This window comes from Camelina sativa, chromosome 19 (assembly GCF_030686135.1).
Source record: "Camelina sativa cultivar CO46 ecotype springtype chromosome 19, ASM3068613v1".
Lineage (NCBI taxonomy): Eukaryota > Viridiplantae > Streptophyta > Magnoliopsida > Brassicales > Brassicaceae > Camelina > Camelina sativa.
The window spans coordinates 17,041,037-17,056,962 of record NC_141898.1 but is presented as its reverse complement, the minus strand read 5'-3'; the positions used below and the strand labels follow the sequence as shown (position 1 = coordinate 17,056,962).

At 42.9% G+C, this 15,926-nt stretch overlaps 2 protein-coding genes and 2 non-coding genes across 4 annotated transcripts; 1 reads left to right on the top strand and 3 right to left on the bottom strand.

Annotated features, from left to right (window-relative positions):
• On the bottom strand, positions 1–5,528 carry LOC147920699 (uncharacterized). The gene is made up of 3 exons (XM_087502123.1): positions 1,348–5,528; positions 1,105–1,293; positions 1–635 (listed from the first exon to the last, which is right to left on the bottom strand). Exons 1-3 carry the CDS (start codon positions 5,387–5,389, stop codon positions 1–3), a joined length of 4,866 nt encoding a protein of 1,621 aa, XP_087358249.1. The 5' UTR covers positions 5,390–5,528.
• Positions 5,028–5,134, top strand: LOC147920700 (small nucleolar RNA R71). Its single transcript, XR_015591864.1, has one exon. It is a non-coding gene; the product is annotated as a small nucleolar RNA R71 (small nucleolar RNA).
• Positions 5,529–9,597: 4,069 nt separating the features above from the next.
• Positions 9,598–10,302, bottom strand: LOC147920698 (uncharacterized). The gene has a single exon (XM_087501184.1). The coding sequence runs from the start codon at positions 10,300–10,302 to the stop codon at positions 9,598–9,600; it is 705 nt and encodes a 234-aa protein (XP_087357310.1).
• Positions 10,303–13,044: 2,742 nt separating this feature from the next.
• LOC147920697 (small nucleolar RNA R71) lies at positions 13,045–13,151 on the bottom strand. The gene has a single exon (XR_015591839.1). It is a non-coding gene; the product is annotated as a small nucleolar RNA R71 (small nucleolar RNA).
• Positions 13,152–15,926: the final 2,775 nt, after the last annotated feature.

The following is a 15,926-nucleotide window of genomic DNA, read 5'->3' as shown; positions in this document are numbered from 1 at the left end:
TTAGGCTTTTGGAGGATCACAGAGAGGCACAGAGGACCCCTCTGGAATCTTTTGATCTGCAAGGTACTTCTTGACCCTTTGTCCATTTACTGTGAATTCACTACCATCCTTGTTCAGCAGAGTTACTGATCCGTATGGCAAAACCTCTTTAATCTCAAATGGACCAGACCATCTTGACTTGAGCTTGCCAGGAAACAACTTAAGTCTGGAGTTAAAAAGCAAGACTTGATCTCCAGACTTTAGTTCCTTCACAACAATCTTCTTGTCATGAAAAGCTTTGGTTCTCTCCTTATAGATTTTGGAGCTTTCATAAGCATCAAGTCTGATTTCCTCAAGCTCATGTAGATCAACAACTCTCTTGGCTTGTGCTTTGTCAATGTTCAGATTTAACATCTTAATAGCCCAAAGCGCCTTGTATTCAACCTCCACAGGAAGGTGACATGCTTTACCATACACCAACTGAAACGGTGTTCTTCCAATTGGTGTCTTGTAAGCTGTTCTGTAAGCCCAAAGAGTCTCATCCAGCTTCATAGACCAATCCTTCCTAGACAACCCAACAATTCTTGACAGGATCCCCTTAATCTGCTTGTTGGAGACTTCTACTTGCCCACTGGTTTGGGGGTGATAAGCAGTCGCTACTTTGTGTTTCACCCCATACTTCTTCAGCATACCATCAAAGACCTTGTTGACAAAGTGACTTCCTCCATCACTGATTACAGCTCTTGGTACTCCATACCTTGGGAAGATGATGCTTTTGAACAGCTTCAAGACAACCTTATGATCGTTGGTGGGACTTGCAATAGCTTCAACCCACTTAGAAACATAGTCAACTACCACTAAGATGTATTCGTTGCCATTTGATTTAGGGTTGAAGGGACCCATGAAGTTAATCCCCCAAACATCGAATATTTCCACTTCCAAGATTGGGTTCTGAGGCATCTCATTCCTTCTTGTGATATTACCCATCCTTTGGCAAGCATCACACTTGGTGATGAATGTGTGAGCATCCTTGAATAGAGTAGGCCACCAGAGACCTGCTTGTAAAACTTTCTGGGCCGTCTTGAATGCAGCAATACGTTGACCCATGACAGTGCTCAAGCACACCCTGTACTTCCTCTTCTGCTATACACCTTCTGAACAGACCATCAGACCCTCTCTTGAACAAGTAAGACTCATCCCAGAAGTAGTGGTTGACATCTCTGAAGAACTTCTTCCTGTTGTAGCTGTCCAAACTCTTGGGAACCTCTCCACAGATCAAGTAGTTTACAAGGTCTGCATACCATGGAAACTTGTCTTCCTTCAGTGACAGTGCTTCAACCATCTCCAACTCTAACCCGGCGTATGTACTCTTATTCAGAGTCTCAAACACCATTAGTTGCTCTTCAGGCATTGAGTCATTAATGGGGACCATGTCTTCAATCCGCATTCTTGAGAGGTGATCAGCGACTCCATTCTCAATCCCTTTTTTATCGAGGATCTCCATATCAAACTCTTGCAAAAGAAGTATCCATCTCAGAAGTCTAGGCTTGGTGTCCTTCTTTGCGTAGATGTACCTCAGTGCAGCATGGTCCGTGTAGACAATCACTTTTGAACCAACCAAGTAGCTCCTGAACTTCTCAAATGCAAACACTACTGCCAGCAACTCCTTCTCAGTGGTGGCGTATCTTCCTTGTGCGTCGTCAAGGGTCCTTCTTGCATAGTAGATGACATGCAACTTCTTATCAATTCGCTGTCCCAGAACAGCTCCAACTGCGTAATCAGAAGCATCGCACATGATCTCGAAAGGATAGTCCCAGTTAGGTGCTTGGACTATTGGAGCAGATATCAGAGCTTCCTTGATAAGCTTGAAGGCTTCCAAACATTCATCATCAAAGATGAACTCTGTCTCCTTGCAGAGCAACCTGGTAAGAGGTCTGGCTATCTTGGAGAAATCCTTGATAAACCTTCTGTAAAACCCTGCATGCCCAAGGAAACTTCTGATATCTTTCACATTGGTTGGGGGTTGCAACTGCATCATAACCTCAACTTTGGCCTTATCAACCTCTATCCCTTTCTCGGAAATCTTGTGCCCAAGGACTATTCCTTCTCTGACCATGAAGTGGCATTTCTCCCAGTTCAGCACCAAGTTTGTTTCCTCGCACCTGGTAAGTACCCTGCACAGATTCAACAAACAGGAGGAGAAGGAGGAGCCATACACAGAAAAATCATCCATGAACACCTCCACCATCTCTTCTATCAAATCCGAGAAAATAGAGGTCATGCACCTCTGAAAAGTAGCAGGTGCATTACAAAGACCAAAAGGCATTCTCCTATAGGCGAATGTGCCATAAGGACAAGTAAAAGTGGTCTTTTCCTGATCATTTGGATGTATAGGGATTTGAAAGAATCCACTATACCCATCAAGGAAACAGTAGTAAGGATGATTAGCCAATCTTTCTAACATTTGATCAATGAAAGGCAAAGGGAAGTGATCTTTCCTAGATGCAGCATTCAACTTCCTATAGTCTATGCACATTCTATGCCCTGTAATGGTCCTAGTGGGGATGAACTCATCTTTTTTGTTTTTCACTACAGTTATCCCACCCTTCTTAGGAACACAATGTACAGGTGAAACCCATGTACTGTCAGAGATAGGATAGATAATACCAGCATCTAGCAACTTAAGGATTTCTTTCTTGACTACCTCCTTCAGGTTTGGGTTTAATCTACGCTGGGGTTCTACACTAGAGTATGCTTCATTTTCAAGATGAATCCTATGTGTGCATAGACTAGGAGAAATCCCTTTAATATCATCTAGTGAATACCTTATTTCCCTTCTAAACCTTTTCAGTTCAGTTAACAACATTTCCAATTCATCATGGCTAAGCTCAGCATTTACTATGACAGGGTAAGTAGAGTTAGGGCCTAAGAAAGCGTACCTTAGCCCTTTTGGTAGAGGTTTGAGTTCTACCTTTGGTGCTTTGAGTTCAGTCCAGTCATCAGGCGCAGGACTGCTTGTAGAGCTTTGCAGGTCGAGTGAAAGCATCAAACCTTGATTTTCTGCTTGGTCTGCACACTTGACATTCACTGCTTGTAGAGCTTTCAAGTCCTCAAAGACTGCAAATCCTTCTTCCTCTTTGTGAGAGTCCAAAATCTTCTGATAAGCTTCAGTTTCCAAGTGTAGGTACCCATCTTCACCATTCTTTGTCAAAGCACTCTGAAGATGATCCTGTTCATTGAGCTCTTCAAGTAGCTCATCTGCCAACTGATCCATCCTTTCTATGTAGAACAGTTGCCCTTCTATGGTAGGCTTCTTCATGACATCTTTAATGTCAAAGTTCATCTTGAAGTCCTTACCAAGGTTCAGCTCTATCAGACCTTTCTTGCAATCAATGATTGCTCCAGCTGTTGCCAAGAATGGCATTCCCAAAAGCAGAGGATCCTTTGGTCCTTCATCCATCTCCAATACTACGAAGTCAGTAGGAATCTCCACATTCCCAACTCTGACAGATAAATCCTCTAAGATACCATTAGCATACCTCACAGACCTGTCAGCCAAAATCATAGCGATATTGCATTGTTCAAACTTCGTGAATCCTAATCTTTTAGCCAAGGAGAGTGGCATCAAGCTGATAGATGCTCCAAGATCGCAGAGACAATTATTGAAAGCCAATGGACCAAGGGAGCATGGCAGACTGAAGCATCCTGGATCCCCGAGCTTTTCCATGACAGCCTTCCTTTGTATGAGAGCATTGCACTCATGAGTTAGTACCACCATCCCCCGAGTCTCTTTGATTCTTTCATTTACCAGATCTTTCAAAAACTTGTGGGACTGAGGTATGAGAGCAATAGCATCGAGTAAAGGCATTTTCACTTTGATCTCCTTCATTTGTTTATCAAAAAGCGATTTGTACTTCGCCACCAACTCTTTCTTGAACCTTCCTGGGAATGGAAGTTTAGGCTTGTAAGGAGGTGGGATGAACATTGGCTTCTTTGCTTCAGGAACTGTTGCTTTTTCAATCGAGGGTTTAGCTTGTAACTCTGGTTGAACTTGGATCTTGTCTTCCTCTTCCTTCTGCTCAGCTTGAATCTCTGGTTCACAGAAGTCCTCCCCATCTTGTTCATCACTGTCCACAGTGATTGTATTAGGTCCTGTTTGAGATGGGAGTTTTCTGCCACTGCGAAGGGTAATACTTTGAGCTTGGTGGTACTCTTTCGGGTTTTGGATAGCTTTTCCTGGAAGTTGGCCTTGAGGCTTTGCTGAAGAAGTTGTAGCGTGGTTCCTCTCTAGGTACTTCACTTTAGAGTTCAGTGCCTCAACTTTGGTGTTCAAATCGTGAAAATTATGTTGCACTTCAGAGAACTTCTTGGCAACATCCTGAGCACCAGCTGCTTGTCCTTGAAGAAGTTGCTGAAGCATAGTTGTCATATCGGGAGGTAGTGCCTGAGGTGGAAAACCTGGAGGTGCACTCATGTTGCCCTGCTGCTGTGGTTGAAAGTACTGCTGCTTCGGAGCAAAATTCTGATTCTGGTTGTAAGGAACGAAGGGCTTGTGCGGCTGCTGCGCCTGCTGTTGTTGAGGTCGTTGTTGCTGAGGGTAGACTTGATCCTGTGGATTAGCAATGTTTGTGCTTCTGTAGGAGAGATTCGGGTTAGCTCTGTAGTTGTTGAAACCTCTATTGTAGCCACCTTGGTTCTGCATGTAGCATAACTCCTTAGTTGGATCAACCTCCCCATCTGGGACCTGTATCTGCGCAGCTTCACATACAGAAATAACCTGCTTCTGTTTACCCAACAAAATCCTGTCAAATTTCTCATGAAGAGCCTTGATTTCCTTCCTGGTGTTGTCATCAGTATCGTTGTTGCTCCTAACAGTCCTATCACAATCCTCATTGTAGTTCCCGTCAGATTGAGCTAAGTTCTCAACAAGCTCCCAACCATCTTCAACATCCTTGTTCAGGAAGTTGCCATTGCTTGCAGTGTCAAGCATCATCCTGAACTTAGGCAGAACGCCCCGGTAGAGAGTACTAAGGAGGGATTCCTGACTGAAACCATGGTGAGGACATTTAGTAGTGGAGCTCATGAATCTTTTCCAAGCTTCACAGAAGGTTTCACCATTTTTCTGAGCAAAGCTGGAGATTGCATTGCGGAGCTTAGCAGTCCACGAGTTAGAGAAGAACTTCGCAAGAAAAGCCTTCTTACAATCATCCCAAGAGGTGATGGATCCATGAGGTAAAGCTTTTTCCCACTGATGTGCTTTGTCACCAAGAGAGAATGGGAACAAGCGCAGCTTGAATGCATCTTCGCTGACACCATTGATCTTTGTGAGGCTGCAGAGCCTGTCAAACTCGTCCAGGTGATCAAGAGGGTCTTCCATCGGCAAGCCATGAAATTTGTTGCCTTGAATCATAGAGATGAGACTACTCTTGATTTCAAAATTATTGTTTGGGATGGAAGGAGGCACAATTCCCTGACGTTGCGTGTGGGTGTTAGGAGCATCACCAGCGCCAATGTGTCATGGTTGGCATGGCAGATTGTTTTGTGCACCAGGTGCATGAGGGTCGTGCTGTTGGTTATCCATACCAACGTGATCTTGTTGATCTAATCCGACTTGATTCCTTTGCTGTCTCAACGCGCGGGGTAAACGATCGATGTCGTCACAGAAAAGGAGATTATGACTGCCTTGGGAGCGTGTTTGCATGCAAGAGAGAACTCAACAGCACTGCTCGAGCTGTGTGTCGAAGGAGTGTTCCTGAAGCAAACAGATAGACAGCCAACAAGTCAGTAAACGAAAATAAAAGAAAAACAGCTTGATCTTAAGAGATCTGAAATCTTAAATGTAACAGACAAACACCCAATTGGCAACGACGCCAAATTGATAGTAAGATTTTACTACTCTACTGAAGTTCAATTCCCTAAGCACTTAAATTGTCATTGTAGTACAAAGGGTGTCAAACCAAATGGGTGAGCTATTAACCACAAAAGATGCAATCAAATCTAGCTAAGTCAAGCGAACCTTAGTTTTGATTTTCTAATAACCTAAGTGAGCAAGCAACAAAAGAAAAGGAGAACTAATAGCAAAACTAAGCAGTGTCTAACAAAACTAAGCAGAGCTAAGTGAAACAAGCAAAACGTAAACTGATGCAAACAGATGATAAAAGAGAGCTCGTGAGGCTGGGTATCAATGATCCATGAAGTAACTTAGTCTTAATACAAAGATTCGATAAAACTTTAAACAAAGCTATCCCTAGACGAAAGATTCAACAACAGGTCAATCCACTCTCGTGACAGAGACCCTCAAGCCAAGTTACCTCCAGACCTAAATCTCTTTAGCGAAGCATAACAAGGCAGGCATTAACAACCAATCAATCAATACCAATAAACACCCTAGACAACTAATCTCTTAGGCTAGGCACGTAAATCTCCGATATTAGCTAGATCAGAAATTTCACCAAGCCCTCTCGGGTGGAAATGCCTCGGGTCAAGCTTCAGATGATCATAAAGAAGCTAGCATGAAGAACACTAATCCAGAAGGGATCTAAAAGATTTAAACATCAAAACCCTAGAAAAGACTAAGAAAACCTCATGGATCTCACCCAACCTCAAGAACTTTAAGAACACTACTCAGAAATCATGAAGCTCAAGAACCCAAACCCAGAAAATTCAATAAGCAACATTATGAAAAGAGATTAAAGAGAGATTAACAAGATTATATAAACTAAAGCATAAAAGAGAGATGTAAAACTATAAAAACTTGAAAGATTAAAAGAGAATTCGAATTACAAAGCCTTAAACACGTTTTGTTTCTTGAGAGAAGTTCTAAAAATAGCTAAAAAGGAGCTTTTTAAGTCTAAACAAATGAGACATATTTATACTAAACTTGTGAAAACCCTAGTCAAAGTCAACGATTTTTAAGTCGGTTGATGCTTAGCACGATCTTGCTCTCCTCTGCTTCCAACAGCTCGATCGAGCTATGCTTTCTCCTCTTGTCCAGTTTTGGTTTCGCGTTCCACTTCAGCTCGATCGAGCTCTTCTTTGTCTCAGACAGCTCGACCGTGTTTTCTTTCAACCAGCTCGATCGAGCTCTTCCTCTTGTGTCAGTCGCTCCGCCTTGTCTTCTGCTCTGCATGCGTTAGGCTAGATTCCGCTTCAGTTGGTCATTCTGCCTTGGTTCGACTTCCTCTGCTTCACTTCGTCTTCCCAGCTCGATCGAGCTCTCTTTCACCTTGCACTCTGTTCAGCTTCGTGTTCCCAAAAGCTCTCCAAAACCTGATAGCAACTCCATATGCAACAATGTATGCAATGCTAATGGAAAACTACTAAGTGAGTGAATTTATGCAAGAATGAGACGAAATGCTACAAACACAGGATGAAATTATGCTAAAGTGAATGCAAATGAGGATCTAAAACAAGTAAAATGCAGATACATCACTTGTCAGGCCGGCGGACACAAAAATATAGCATGATTGATATCCTCCTCCTCCATCCCGCACCGTGTACAAACGACATCGCAACTCACCCCCCCCCCCCCCCCCCCCGGCGGCGCAAGTTAGCCGATACCGATATACAACCCGATAAAACTTGCCACATAAAATGCTGTAGTTTTGGTGGACAAGAAACCTGCCAGACCCTAGCAAGAAGGGGAGTAATCCCTGGCCCAGAGCCCAAGGCCTGAAAAGGACTTTGAACACCCAACCGTTCAGTCTCATATCCAGACTTGACCGTATATTTCCGAGTCTTAGTAAAGTGCCAACCTAAGTAATCATTTGTGGAGCAACTACTGAGTGGTGTAGCCTCTATCAGAGCGACATCCGCAGGATCAAAATGCTGGGTGAACAGATCCTTTCGCCAAGAATTCATTTGACGATCAATGAGGTGGGGTAACCGGAGATTTGGGTCCTGAAAAGGACCGTTACTTAAAGCTGATCTCGGGAATTGAGCCGTAACCCAAGGATCACTCTATATAGAAATAGAGGTCCCTGAGCCAACCCGTGTAATGAGCCCTTTGTTCACCAGAGAGCGAGCAGAGACGATACTCCTCCACCCATACGAGGATGAATAAGATCGTATTGGATCCATAGGATTAGAGTTCCGATAATACCTACTTTTAAAAACCCTGGCAAACAAGGAGTCCGGATAATCAATCAGTCTCCACAACTACTTAGCCAGCAAAGCCGTGTTAAAGTCATCAACACTCTTGAACCCCAAACCACCTAACTGCTTTGTACAACATAGCCTCTCCCAAGCGATCCAATGCATACCCCCTGTCTGTCCATTCGTACTCCACCAGAAATTTGCCATTGCACTAGTGAACTAAGATGTGATTGTCTTTGGCAGACAATAACAAGACATCACAAAGGTCGGGACAGCCGTCGCGACCGACTTAATCATCACCTCTTTCCCCCCTTTCGAGAGTAACCTCGCCGACCAGCCAGTCGTGCGACTCTGCAATCGATCATGGACAAAAGAAAAAACCTTTGTTTTTGACCCTCCCAAACTCTCTCGGAGACCCAGATAAGAGCCCATTCCACACATGTTAGATATCCCGAGGACACCCTGCATTTCTGTTTGTGCTTCCTCATCAACCGTGTGACCAAATTGAATTGAAGATTTTGCCAAATTTATTTGCTGTCCCGAGGCAGCTTCATATTGTCGTAAGATATCCAAAACCACCCGACATTGATCCTTATCCACCTTGCAGAAAAAAGACTATCATCCGCAAATAACAGGTGACTAATAGGCGGACACTTATTTGCCACCTTAATACCCGTAATCTGCTTGTCTGCCTCTGCCTTCCGTACATTTTCAATAAGAACTTCTGTACGTAAAATAAACAAATAAGGGGACAATGGATCCCCTTGGCGTAAACCCCGCTCCGGAACTATTAATCCATTCGGTTGCCCATTGAGAAGAACCCTATATTCCACCCAAGATACACAAAACATGAGCCAGAAGATCCATCGTTCCGCAAAACCCATTTTTCGTAGTAAAGCTTCCTGAAAACCCCACTGAACTCTATCATACGCCTTACTCATATCCGTCTTGTTTGCCATAAATTTTCCTCTACAGGACTTATTCGTCCGCAGCCCATGGAACATCTCCTGAGCAATCAATATATGCAAACTGTGTCTCCAAAATTAGACCAGGTAATAGCGCACATTGCACAAGGTAATAGGACACAGTTCTGCCATCTGTGTCGGTTTTGCCACCTTGGGGATAAGACAGATATGCGTTCGATTTAGACTCTTATCAAAAACGCCCTCATCAAGGAACTAATTGACCATAGCAACAAGGTCTGCCTTCACAACCGTCCATGCCTTCTGGAAAAACAAAGAAGTCATCCCATCCGGCCCTGGGGCTTTATCCGGGTGCATCATAAAAAAAGTCTGCCTAACCTCTGCTTCCGTAGCCGGGAATGTTAACCTAGTATTGTCCGCCTCTGTAATAACTGTGTTAACCTCACGTAGAGCATCATCAAAGTTATCAGGATTGATCGTAGTGAACAAGCTCCTCGAAATACGAGACGACTGTATCACAGATATCCGCATTATCCGTAGACCAAACATCATGTTTGTTATAAAGCCCAACAATCCTATTACGGGCTCGACGCTGCTTAGTTTACGCCTGAAAATACTTTGTATTTTTATCCCCCACCCACATCCACCGATTCCTACTCTTCAGATACCAATGAATTTCCTCATCCCGATATGCCTCACGCAACTGTGAATTTAAGTCTGAGATCAACTCCGGTGCAGACGCATCAGCCTGAGCCACCTCCAACTGTCGTTTTAGGTCCTCAATCAAAACCCTACCATGTGGGCCCTGCGTCTTGTGCCAGCGGGAAATCGCCCGCCGATAATTCACTATTTTATCCACAAAACTTGTCAATCCTTGATCTCGATCAGCAGCCCAACCTGCCAATATTGCCTCCATCAAACCCGCCTTACCAACCCAACGACGATCAAACATAAAACTCCGCCTTCCCCGTGGCCTCTTTGCACCGACACTGGTCACTAGAGGCATATGATCTGACGCGATCATCGGTAAATATTCGGTCACCGTGTCCGGAAATAAATCATGCCACTCCTTGTTACCTAAAGCTCTATCCAACCGACATCGTATAGGCTTCTTATCACACCAACCCCTCCAGGACAGACAATCTCCCAGATAAGGAAATTCCAAAAAACCACAATCCCGAATCATTCCATTAAAAGCTAAAAAAGAAGAAGTGGGACGTAACCTTCCTCCACGTTTTTCATGATTACCAGTTAACTCATTAAAATCTCCAATAATAAACAAAGCTGTAGACCGGGTAGTACTCATCCGTATCAACCGTTCCCAAAACAAATCACGGTTCTTGGGAACGGGATCACCATACACAAAGGCTAAATGGATAACACGTCCTTTAAAACATGCTTCAATATCAATTAATCTATTTGATTCCATTAAAATTGAAACATTAAAAGCATTTTTATTATAAAATAAAGCCAAACCACCACTACAACCAATAGGTTCCACTGTTTTTAAATTATTATAGCCAAAATGGCGTACAAATTTTCCCTTAAAAGAACAAGATTGTTTTGTTTCCATAAGAAATAAAAAAATCTGGCCTATGTTTATTCCAGAGATCCCTAAGATTCCCTACAGAGGTCTTATTTCCAAGCCCTTGACAATTCCAACTTAGAATATTCATCTAACAATTTTAGTTTTCGGAGGTTTGACACCCCCTGGCCCGCCTTTCGCCCCGTCCTGAGCCTTTGGAACCGGTCCACTTTCGCCAGTACTCGGCCCATGCGGAGGACACCGCCATGGAGAAAGCAGCATCTGCACATTGCGCTTCTTCGTACTTACACCCCTTAGTACCTGATAACTCTCTAATTTACATCTTTTAAGTATCCTTTTTTGTCCATATTCTGCATTGTTTATACCCTTAACTTAGCATTCTTAGGTCATTAAGTGTAGGAATTCACTTTTAGGCTATTTAGGGTGTTGCATTCTTGCATTTGCATACTTTGGATGAAAACAGGTGCTTTAGAGCCTAAAATGGGGAAAAACAAGAAAAAATCTGAACGTGTACCCGAAGGAGCCATCGAGCTGGAAGAACAGTCTGAATCCCAACACGATCGAGGAGGATCCGAGAGCAGGAAGAGCAACCCGACGATCTACCCGAGGATTAACCCGACCTCATCTTCGTGCACCCCATCGAGTAGACCCTCGGGCAGGACTGGGAAGCTAGGTCAAAGGGCTTTCCATATATAAATCCCTCCTCTACTTCCTTGCAAACGAGCACGCCGCAGACCCTCAAACCAGAGAGCGAGAGCTTCTGTGAGAGAACTGAGCGACTCAAAACACTTTTTACTTTTTATTGGGATTTTTTATATATATATTTGTCATTTCCTTAGACCTCTACTTTGTACTCTTTATCCTCTACTCTATCTTTTAATACAATGCAATTTTCGTTCATATATGCTTTTATGTTTCTTGCAATAATTTCTGAGTAGTGTAGTAAAGTTTCTAGGGATGGGATAGATGATTTTGTGTTCTTGATCGGTTAGGATGTCTTAGTTTGATTGAATATGTTTTATAGATTCCCTTCTAGGTTGGTGTTCTTAATGCTGTCAACAAACCGAGAGGGTGAGATTAGATCTAAGGTGTTTTACCACCGAGAGGTGTAGATGAAATGCTTGAATCAACCAATGCTAGAGAGTTACTCACTTAGCCTAAGAGATTAGATGAGTAAGGGGTTTATTGACAATAATGAATTGGTTCTTATTGCCTGCTTGGTCATGTTTCTCCAACGAGAGTTGGGTAGGGAAGTGATCAAGGTTGATTGTTTCTATCACGAGAGTATTTTAACAAGATATTAGAGATTCATTGTCTAGGGAATATTTGCTTGAGGCATGTAAAACATCCGTATTGGTCAGGAACACTTAGGATTCAATTACCCCATCCTTAGAAGCTTTCGTATTTTAATTGCATGCAATTTTATTCATCACTCGATCCCTTACCCGAACAGGTACACGATCACCTTCTTCGAGTAACCCCTCGAGTAGTTCATACCTTCTTTGCTTACTCGATCACCCCACCCGATCATGTACTCGAATGCTTGCATCGAGTGCTTAGGTCGTGTGGTTATTTGTTTATATTCTTTTTTTTATTATTTTAGGATTGTTAGACAAAACCCCATTATTGCTTGGCTTGACTTGCATTGTTCTGATTGCATCCTTCCTGCTAGCATAAACAACCATTTGGATTGATAACTCTTTGTACTACAACTGCATAGGGAATTGATACCCTGGGTGGAAAAGCTTGTTATCAATTTGGCGTCGTTGCCATTTGGTTGAATTTAATTTTGCTACGTTTAGGATTTCAGCACTTGCTAGATCAAGTTCTCTTATCTACATTGGTTTGGAATCTGACTTGTTTGTTTTCGTTTTTGTTCGTTTCGCATTTCAGGTACAAACCCGAGCACCCACCCGACCCGTAACTCAATCACCTGGATCGAGTTGACCCTCGTGTACACACTCGGTTACCTACTTGTGCATGAAAACACGATCCAAGGGTAACCAAATCCTAATTCCATTCCTCGACAACATTGACAGACCACGGTTACTCCGTCAACAACAAGTTCAACAACCGCAACCACCAACAATTGAGGAGACAATGAACGATCAAAACGGTCGACCAGCTCCTCAAGCAAGGACCTACATTGGAGCAGGAGATGCTCCATCTACTCACACTCAAAGGAATGGCATTGTGCCACCTACTGTCCAGAACAACAACTTTGAGATCAAGAGTAGTCTCATCCAGATGATACAGAGCAACAACTTTCATGGATTGCCAATGGAGGACCCATTGGACCATCTGGATGAGTTTGATAGGCTCTGTAGCCTCACAAAGGTAAATGGAGTTAGTGAGGATGGATTCAAACTAAGGCTTTTTCCATTTTCCTTGGGAGACAAAGCGCACCTCTGGGAGAAATCACTCCCCAAGGAGTCCATCACCACTTGGGAAGCGTGCAAGAAGGCGTTTCTGGCCAAATTCTTCTCCAACTCCAGAACCGCAAGGCTGCAAAATGACATTTCCAGCTTTGTACAGAAGAACATTGAAACGTTCAGTGAAGCTTGGGAACGTTTCAAGGGATACACTACTAGGTGCCCTCATCATAGCTTCAGCAATGCTTCATTACTAAGTACACTTTACAGAGGAGTGATCCCTAAGATACGGATGTTGCTGGACATCGCAAGCAATGGTAACTTCCTCAACAAGGATGTTGATGAAGGTTGGGACCTAGTGGAGAACTTGGCTCAATCTGATGGGCATTATAATGAGGAATACGATTGTATTGTGCGATCTACAGGAGAGGAAGATGCCAAGTACAAGAGGGACATGAAAGCCCTCAATGACAAGCTCGATAAACTACTCAGCCAGCAGCAGTATGTTCATGCAATCTTAGAGGAAGAGCAGTTTTTACAACAAGATGGGGAGAATTTTCAAATAGAGGATGTGAACTACATCAACAATCAAGGAGGTTACAACAAAAGGTACAACAACTACAAGCCGAATCCGAATCTGTCTTACCGTAATCCGAATGTTGCCAATCCTCAAGACCAAACCTACCCATCAGCAGTTCAAGGGAACCAGGTCAAACAGAAGTCTTTTGTTCAATACAATCAAGGTTATGCCCCAAAGCAGCAGTATTCTGGTCACTACCAGCATCCTATTGCGCCACCTGGATTCCAACAACAACAAGGCCCGCCGAAACAATCCCAAGAAGCGGACCTACGCGGCCTAATTCAGCAGATGATTCAAAATCAAGTCTCGGCTGCTATAGATAACGCAAAACGGTTTGCGGAGATGGGCAACAAGATCGATTCTGGATACAACGACTTGACTGCTAAGTATGACTCTCTTAACACCAAGCTGAGATACCTCGAGGGCCACCACAACAACCAACCGCCTCCAAAGATCAACCAGCTTCCAGGTAAAGCTGTTCAGAACCCAAAGGACTATGCAACCGCCCAAGCCATCTTTCTTGATGATGACTTTGAGGACAACCTCACTGAGGACAGTGATGTTCAAGATGGGGAGGCTACAGATCATTATGGGATGAATGAGTATCAGTACTACATATCCAATTACAAACCCAAGCCTTTACCTGAGGAGACTGATCGAGTTGATGATCGAGCACTGGTTCGAGAATCACAAATCGAAGAACCACCCGAGGCAGAACCCGATGATGGTGATCGGATGATACATCGAGTAGATGTTCAGATGACAGATCAACCTCAACTGCCTGTAGCAGCAGAAGGGGAACTAGAGGAAAGGTTAAATGCTGCCCTTGACATCCAACTGGAGGCGCTTGCAGAGCGTATGGCCATGCGAAAAGCTCCACCTCTTAAGCTCTTACCACCACACGAACTTCAAGAGGAAATCTCCAAGGAGGCAGTTCAGCTGGAGATTGAGGTTAAGGAAGCTGTCAAGGAGATTGGGTATGAGATTCTCAGGAGTGGAGTTTGTTTAGACCTTTTGCTGCGAATCAAGGAAAAATTGGAAGATCCTGGCTCTTTTACTCTACCATGTTCGATAGGACTTCGGATTTTCAAAAATTGCTTGTGCGATCTAGGAGCCTCAGGCAGCATCATGCCATTGTCAGTTGCCAACAAGATGGGTTTCACCAGTTTTAAACAGAGTAGTCTGTATTTGGTTCTAACTGATAGAACAATCAGACATCCGATTGGGATCCTGGAAAATTTACCTCTCAGGATAGGAAGAGTAGAAGTCCCCACTGATTTTATGATCCTTGACATGGATAAGGAACCAGATGATCCACTGATCCTAGGGAGATCATTCTTGGCAACAGTAGGTGCAGTGATTGAGGTGAAACAAGGCAAGATCAGAATTGAGCATGGAGAGCACTTCAAGATGGAATTTGATGTCAAGAAAGGGATTAAAAGGCCAATCATTGATGGTCAAGCTTTTTCCACTAAGACAAGGCAGAGAAAAGTCAAGCATCTTGAAGAAGTCATGAAACTCATATTTTTGTGTGGTGAATGATATGATGAAAGAGATGGAATGATGTGATGATCAGGTGGAAGAGGTTTCAATTACTCTTATGCAGTTATAGTATAAGAGATGTCAAACCATAATGAGTGTGATGCAAGCAATCAGGATATGAATACTCATCTAAGTTAAGCCAAATATGAAGGATGTTTGTCACTAACAACCTAATGATGATTATGAAATGCAAAATGTAAACCTACTAAAATATGATACTAAATGCAAAGTAAACCGAATGATTAAAGCAATAATGAAATGAAGCAGGAACATGAATTATAGTAAGCAAACTAAGTAATGCCACATGATTAAACAAAAACTAAATGAATGCAACAGGAAATGCAACTAGAATGAGACAGAGAATGAAACAGAAAGATGCAGAACATAAAACAGGAACTCTGGAAGGAGCTCGAGCAAGCACTCGATCGGATGCTCGATCGAGTGGATGGTCGAGTTGATGAGCGAATGCCAGAAACAGAGCAAATATGACACAGAGCAAGCAACAATCAATTAACAATACTTAAAAAAGAAATCAATAAACAAAGAAAAGTCTTAAGGATGGATTCATGGGATGGACTCAAGCTATGACTATCTAAATTGGTCAACAAACCTCAATCAACAATGAGCTATCTCTAGAAAATGATCTTCTAATACATGTTAATCCATTCTCATGACAATAACAATCAAACTAAGATATTCCTAGTCTAGCTCTCACTAGCAAAGATCATATAAAAGCAGGCATTAAACAACAGATCATTAAAGTCAAAAATCAACAAAACATCTAATCTCTTAGCATGCTTCATGATAATCTCTAGATCTAGCCTTATCTAACAACTTAGACATTGGTGTGATGCTAAGAAGCTTAAGATCTAACCTTACCCTCTCAGATA